At 40.0% G+C, this 8,265-nt stretch overlaps 1 protein-coding gene across 1 annotated transcript in view; it reads left to right on the forward strand.

Moving 5' to 3' along the window:
• The window catches only part of rngtt (RNA guanylyltransferase and 5'-phosphatase), a 108,478-nt gene extending 100,520 nt beyond the window's left edge, over positions 1 to 7,958 (forward strand). The window contains exons 15-16 of the mRNA XM_080490264.1: positions 4,268 to 4,391; positions 6,877 to 7,958. Coding sequence (XP_080346390.1) covers positions 4,268 to 4,391; positions 6,877 to 7,043 — 291 coding nt within the window. The 3' untranslated portion in view covers positions 7,044 to 7,958. The remainder of the gene's footprint in view (positions 1 to 4,267; positions 4,392 to 6,876) is intronic.
• Positions 7,959 to 8,265: the final 307 nt, after the last annotated feature.

An 8,265-nucleotide genomic window follows, 5' to 3' on the forward strand; every position in this document is an offset into this window, starting at 1 on the left:
TTTTCATGTACCACCATGTTTAAGCCGTGTGCTAATTCTCATGTGTGTTTTCTTCCAGTCTGTCTAAGTGATAGTCTTTCATGTTTCCTGTGCTTCCTGTCTTTAAACACATCTGTTACAAATGCACAAGCGACACAACAGCTCCATTTGAGTGCTTTTCCAATTGTGGGGTCATAGAGATCAGGAGGATGCCTTAAACCATCATTTTTGAGAGTAAGTTATGATGAAAAATAACTTGTGGAGAGTAAAACTAATAATTATCTTAATCATACATACATTGATAGATCTGAATTTACTATGTTTAATGGAGCTGTATTAAAATGATAAAGCAAGCGTTTGTAATTCTAACATCTGCAAACTACAGGTGTCAACTGAGAGGATATATTTTAAATAAAAGCATCTATCTACACAGCATGAGAAGAGTTATGCTTGTTATTTAAGACAAGATGGACTTTATTGATCCCACACCAGAGAAATTTGGCAAATTCCTAGTGAATCCCAACAGCAATGTTTATCCTATAATGTGGAGAATAAAAGGAAGTCTACCATTCAACCAATAATCACTTCATGAGAAGTATTTCCTAACAGTACCCCCTAACTACATATTTTCATTCCTCACCCGCAGCCATTAGACACCATTAAAACTTTGAGGAAGGGGGATTTAGGACCGCCTTAACAGAGGAGAGCAGTACAGATATCTTTTAAGTCAATACATCAATCTTCTATTTGTCTCATCCGATGTATATTAGTCCACTGGACTTCTTATACCAAGCTCTATGCAAATGTATCTCGGATTCACGACCGATGGCATATGATACATCCATCTTTGTTCATGTCTCAAACTGTTGACAGCCTATCCAAACTTACCAAAGTGGCTCTTCAGCCAGATTCTTTAATTGCTTTGTTCGGAGTCTCACCACCATCACTGTCCACACCCAATAGAAGTGGCGTGGCTTTTACTACCCTACGTGCTCAGAGACTAATTTTGGTTAATTGGAAGCCCAAAGCACCTCCTACATATAGTTTTGGGATTAAAGCTGTTTTGTATTTCCTTAAGTTGAAGAAAAAAAATCTCTCATTTATTTTTTTCTTCTTAACGTGACACCACCAGTAAATTGAAGTAAATCCGAGTCTGGTCTTGGAGCTAGTTAAAAGGATGAATCTCCTGCTCCTGCTTATTTTCCACTGCAGCTTGTTTGGAGCCCTAATGCTGTGCAACACTGGCGGGTTATAGCATGGCTGCATCCAAAGCAGGCTTATATAATGAAAATCTAATGTTGTCTGGCTGTCGGCTCGTTTACTTATCTATTATCTTCACTTTTATACATCCTAATTCATTTAGCTTTTCCTGCCCCCCCCCCCCCCCCCCCCCCCTTTTTTTTTTTTCTTTTTACTTTTTCATTTTTTGTCAGTATCAATATTAATATTAGCTTTGGACTTTTCGTTAAACAATTTGTGTCTTGTGCCCTCCCTTGTTTTCTGGTCTTTTTTTTTTGAGAGATGCTCTTTTTCGCCACACTTCAAAAAACACCTCTTTCTACATTTCTGCTTGTTTTAGTTGAGATTAAACACTGTAGATCCCTAAAACAGAAAGTCTGACTGCTGTTGTTTAGTGATGCTGTAGTAAAACAGGCTTTTCTTGTTTTTCTGCCCATTTATTCTCGTGTATAATTTCTCTGTAGCTACTGTACATTTGAATATGGCAGGATTTGAGTAGAAAGCGGGAACAGAGAGCTCCCCTGCTCTGCCATAGTGTCACACCGGCTGATGGAGAGTTTGATTGCCAAAGTCCTCGATAACTGGTGGCACACGTGTGCTGCCATAATGAGACAGATTTGGAGGATGGATTAAGCACCAAGTGGTGATGGAAAAATGGCTGCCAACATGTCACCCTTCACCAGCCGGAAGAGAGCCAGCCTGCAGCAGCACGTCATGCCTGCACAGCTTTCTCACAGTTCACCTTGACAAGATTAAGAAAAGCTTTGAAATTCTGTCATCGCTTTAGCTCATCTGCTTCATTTCTGCCTGAATAAGATGTTTTTCATTGTGCATTAGGAAGTGATGCAAAGTAAATAATGTACATTTGAAGAATTCAACGATGACTGATCTCATATGCTCATAATAACAAATTATCAAGGTCAATATCCGAAATGCCTTTTCTATATTACCGTTCTTTGGCATGCGTTCCTTGTCTCCGTTTCTGTCTTCCTTCCTTTCTTGCACTTTCTTGCTTCCCGTGTGAAGTTGGCTCCCGCTGGGAGCCCAGATGTCCCACACGCTACGATCACGATCAGCTCGTACTTTGTGTCTTAGCTTCGTGCCAAGCGCCGGTGTCGTCCTGGCACCGGTGATCTGCCTGACCTTCATGGAGGGTCACATGTTCACGCTGAACCTGGGACGTCCACCTCTTTGTCCCCAGCATTTTCACTCCCAGTGAGATCAAGAGAACCGCTCGCAGGCGACCACTATTGTCGCCGTATTGTTTGTTTTTATTAAACCATCGATCGCATATGACCATCTCAGCTGCACTCTCTTTTTTGGGTTTTGTTTTTTTTCCTTCCTTGTTCCCAGCAGCTCCGGGATTTGCATTTTCCAAGTCTCGAGAATCCTCGCAGTGAGACTCAGTCCCTCGACAAATAAACAACAGATGCTCAAATGTCTTCTTTGACTCATGCTTGATCTTCAGTATCATGTGCCATTTTCATATACTTCGGCAGAGATGCAGTGTGCTCAGTGTGTAGAGCTGATTTTGTTTTCAAAGGCGAGTGTGATGTAATAAGTCAATGATCCCGTGTAGCTCAGTAGGTGGAGCAGGAACTGTAGCACTGCTTTGTCTCACATTCTGTTTGTTATTTCTGTAGGCTGGCGTTTCAGCATAAATCCTTAGAAAGCACTACAACTAAGAGAAATTCAGTTATATAATCCATTATATGTTATGTCTTTCAAAAAACTTAAGGAGAAATCCTTAATCTTTATGTGTATGTTTACCTGAATTTTCATTTATCTGGCAAACATATAAACAGAAAAGCTTCCTGAAGTCACACCTCACTAATTCATGGTTTTTTTTTATACAGTTTTTTCTTATTGTTTTTGAATGGTTGCTGCTGTACTGCGTTTGTCTGAATATCGACCTTTGTTTGTTTTTTTTTGGGGGGGGGGGGGGGTTGGTAGAAACTTGTCTGAAAACATGAGGTCTTCTTGTATTCATGGTCTAATATTTTGCTCTTGGTGTTATTCTGACTTCTGCTCAAAATCAAGAGGAAAATGGTGGTGACTGAGCCATTAATACGTGGTTTGCGTGCAATGAATTGTGACTTGTTGGTCACACGGAGGGGATGAGAAGCCAGCCACAGAGAAATCATCAAAAGATTTTATTTCCCGATTTGTTCAGCGTACGAGGAATTCTTTTGGGGGGTTTTTTGCTCAGCATAATAAAAAAGAAGAATAAACAAGGATGCTTACAGTCACATTTACACATATTCACATAGATCTATGACAAACAAAACTCAATAGCAATGTAATAGATGCACAAATGACATTCACATATATTCACACTCCACAAGTGACTGGGCTGGATGGGAGGAGCAGGAACATGACAGCTTAACAAACCTCAACCAGTGCTGAAGACCGTGAAGTGTAAATGTGAAGCTCTGACTAACTGGAGTGTCAGTCCGGATTAGAACGAAGTGATTTGATTTACAAGTGAAATAGACACACTGGAACTAATTACAGCATAAATGAAGTGTAACATAAATGAAAGACAGTTATAACTACAGCAGAGTACCAAATAAACTATAACTGTGTTTATACCATGGCACATTTAGGTGCCAGACTAGGATGCGAATACTGAGTTTACCTTCAACTTACATTACATATAGATAGTTGTGTGATTAAAAAAAATGAGTGGTCATGTTTGACAGTTGCAGGTTTTGTGTATGTGGACATCCTTCCTGACATGATGAAGCTTTACTGGAGTTTCATACTGTATACTTACATCTATTAGATGATGTTGTACACAAGTTGTCACATTCAGCCTCATATTGATATATTGGTTTTGCAATTGGAACTGAATCTGTCTAATTATGTCCTAATGATTGTAGAGAAGACAGCATTTCGCATGCTGTTTTCACATCAGATGAATGGATCGGCAGCATCAGAACTGTCACAAATATCAGAATCTCAACAAGAAAAAGGACGTCAAACCAGTAAACCAAAGAGCAGAAAAGTGTTTCTCTTCATCGTTTACTTTAAAACTTTGTCTCTGCAGATCACTAAAGAGCTGAAACAGTATGACAACAAGATCATCGAGTGCACCTTCGCCAACAACAGCTGGGTGTTCATGAGGGAGAGAGTGGACAAGAGCTTCCCCAACTCCTACAACACAGCCATGGGTGAGCCGTCCCCCTCAGTTATTCCATTATCCTGCTCTCTCTTCCATCTGTGTCTGCATCTCAGAGGATAACGACAACTCGCTCTTCCATTAATGGGTCATTTTATCTCCATATTACTTTGGCCTTTCGCAGCAGTTTGGGTTTTGTGTTGTCCCCCTGCACAGTCTGGTTTCAAATCCAGTACCTGAGACAAATCATGTTTTCCTTTATCTCATCCATTTTAAACTGACATTTCACTGCATAATGTTTTTGCAGGTCCACTGTTTTAGGATTCGTTATAGAATGTTGGCTGATAAACAACAAAATATGAATAATAATATTTTTAATAGGTGAAGGTAAATCTGATTCGGTGGAAAACTCCTGTTAATGTTTACTCTCCAAACAATATGGAATAATCTTCCTTTTTTTGCAATTTCAGTTTATTGTAATTGAATTATACAAACGGTGTTGGTATTTTTACTGTAAGAATTGAATTTGGATTATTTTCACAACAATGTTATTACCATTGTTTTTATTTTCACTTCACAAAAAAGTTACAGCTTGTGGAAATCACAAGTTGAGGTATGGGACTAATGACATCATTGTTCAATTTGCATTTTTAGAAACAAATAATTCCTCAGTAAAACAGGAAAAGGCTAATGAGTTCTATAAAAGTACTACTTCCAATCTAAAAAAAGAAACCTGCAAAAGAGGTTATCATAAAAGCATCACTAAAAGCAAATATTCAGACACACTCCCAAAGCCTTAAAAAGGACAATGAAGAAAGCACAAACCAAGGAGGAAGCAAAAATGACCAGTTTAGCAGAATAATAAATGTTGTTTGTGTTGTTCTTAATGTAAATGCTGACTTCACAGTGGAACATAAAAGTCCAAATTGAAGCAATAAAAACAAAAGCCAAAGTGGGGTGGAAAAAAAACATTAAAGAAATGGAGTGAATTGATCGAAAGCGATGGAAAAGATTGTCCTGAATCACCCGGCTTTGGGTCCTGAGGCGAGCCTCCCTGCCCAGATAGCAAAAGCACCTTTTATCTAAAAGCTACACTGATAGGAGAGCGTTCCCCCCCAGACTGATAACGCCGTGTCCCGTTTCAATAGCGGAAATACTCATCAGCAGGTTGTTGGTAGCATGGCACGGTCATGAACGTGCCATTGGGGCTGTGAAGTGAGACACCCCCCCCACCACACGCCTCCCCCAGTCCCAGAGGGAAAAGTCAGGCTCAGCTTCCCAACAGCGTGAAGTGACTCAAAGCTGCAGCTCCCCTAAGATGTTGTTTGTTGAGATGTGATCTCTCTCTGAAGCCTGGTTTTGGCATCAGATCCACACGCTTGAGTCATGAGTGCACGAGCGCGTGCTTGATCAGGTGTGGGCGATTCCAGCTCCAAAAATGATACCAGGATATTTCAAGTCATTTATGAGATAATGACATGTTCTGCAAAGTGGCCGAATAGAGAAGAATGAAGCTCCTTGAAGCTCTCGGTTTCTAGAGTTCGTAGCTATCAAATTGTGTTTTCCATTTCTGAACATATTCAAACCTGATGCATTTATTTGTATCCTTTTATTTGAACCACAGCACATCCTTTGTCTCACTCAAAATAGTCATTTTTGGTTGCATGCCAGACTTACTGATGTTTATCACTTTAACAGCTTTTGTCGTTCATAAGCAATAAACAAAAACAAAAAAAGCAGAGATGAATACAAGTCTTGTAGCATTAAGGGTGTCTGGCATAAACAGATCCACTGTGAAATTCTTCATTCTACTGATTAATAGATTTACCATCTACCTTTATTATAATGATATTTTTTCGTCTTTTAATTAAATGTGAAAGACTCGTCTTAGAAAAGGCATGCCCCCGACCCCCAGGTTTCCCCTCACTTTAAAAACCTTTCTCATAGTTACCTGCAGCCTGGATTCATCATGTGAAGACGTTTTCATAGATCTCAGGCTTCAGAAGTAGTGTTGTGTAAAAAGCCTCCACATCCATCTTCAATGTGGGATTTCATGATGTTTAAAGCATCGTAATGAATCGTGATGTCAATAATGTCCAGATTTTAATGGATAGTAATAAAACACTAAAATGTGCTCCTGACTTCGCTATTGCTCTGGTTAAAGCTTTCTTCAACTGTTTTTACTTCGATGTGTCCCTGCCACCCGATCAAATGGTCTCGACCTGCCACACAAGCCCAACTTAAAATGAGACGCTTTTGGTTACTGAGCTTTAGTTTCTTGAATGAGAGACTCAAACTTCTCTTGCTGTTCTAAACAGGAATGTTCTGGATTTGCTCGAAAAATGTGACACAAATACTTTTATACTTTTATACCGCTGCCATTGTGTTCATGTTTTTTTATGATATTAAAAGTTGTGTCCAGTGTTTTGATGGGAGAAAACTTCTGGGATTTAATTTGATCAGTTGGGGTTTTTTTCCTTTCAAACAAAGCACCTCTGTATTAAGCGGCTGGGGGTATTGTTTTTCTCTCTGTCCAGCTGTGTGCCAAAGCATCAAGGAGCCCGTCACAAAGGAAATCCTCCTGGAGTACGTGGATCGCTGTGCGCAGGGAGTCCAGGCACAGAACCGGAAACGCCCACCAGACCCAGACTCCGAACTCATGCCCCCTCCCCCTCCAAAGAGACCCAACCGGGCCATCCCGTAGCCTGCAGCCGGGCCTTCTGGACTGCTCCACAGTCACAGCGTGCATCCACATCACCAGCCACCACCCCACCCCCACCCCCACCCCCCCACCCCTACAGAAACCATTTCAAGGCTTTCTTACCCGCAGTACGTGTTCTTTATCGGCCTGTACATGGAAGGACTCCACAAAAGTGACTGCTTCAATGTCATTAAATTCCCCTGTAGACTTCTTTGTAGCTTTAATTGCCCGTGTTCCTATTAAAATGAATTCATTACGGTTAGGTTATTTTACTTTGTTCCTATTTATCTTTTTTTAAATTTGAGCTAATTGGTATTTATCCTTGGGAATGTTGCTATGGCAACAATTAACACTTGACAAGCCTTGTTTATACTTCATCAACGACTTCCTTGATTTTGTTTGAGAAAGGAGTAAACATCATCGAAGCTCAGTCTGCTGTCTTTATGTGGGGGGCGAACACCTCGAAAATGAGAGATTCACAGACCCACCTTCACTTCCACTTGCATTGCTCCCAAAGTTTTCACATCTTCAAACCTCCGAGCCGGATCAGGACTCTGCAGCCCGTCTGTGTGGACTTTTGTTTGAAAGGCCACATGGGTGGGCGTGGAGACGATTATACAGTCAGTACGAACTAACCACAAAGAACTGTGAAATCAGACCACAGATGGGTGGCATATTAGAGAAAAAGAGAGGTGAACCAGCTCCAGAGGGATTAAATCTTTTTTTAAAAGGTATTTGCACTCGATTCAAATTGTTCTGAGTTACCAGTAATGACTTATATATTATGAGTTATATAGCTCATTTTTAGTGATTCAAAAGACCTAAAGTACTTTATATGATTTACATTCACCCACTCAGATACACAGAGGTGACACGTTTTTGTAGTTTTGCTCATATTAAAGTAAATTATCTGTCGCTACTGTGCATGTTACCAATTTTAATTATTCTTGAATCCTCTTTCAACAGTAAAAAAGGGACTCTATATTCACATTTATCTACAAAACAGATTGCTTTGTCAGTGTCATTTTGCTTCACTTTATTGATTCCATGAGAGACTGAACTGCAAAGAAGTAAGAACAGAAGTCAGGAAATAGATGGTGACAAATTTGAGGGAAACAAATCAACAAAGACGTCTCGGAGAGGCTTCAGCTTAGGGCTTTAAATCTTTCTTAAACTCCTCACAACATTGAATTAGAGCACTTTCAGCTAATATTAAACTATTAAT

This window comes from Lipophrys pholis, assembly GCF_963383615.2.
Source record: "Lipophrys pholis genome assembly, chromosome: 21".
In the NCBI taxonomy this organism is placed as follows: domain Eukaryota; kingdom Metazoa; phylum Chordata; class Actinopteri; order Blenniiformes; family Blenniidae; genus Lipophrys; species Lipophrys pholis.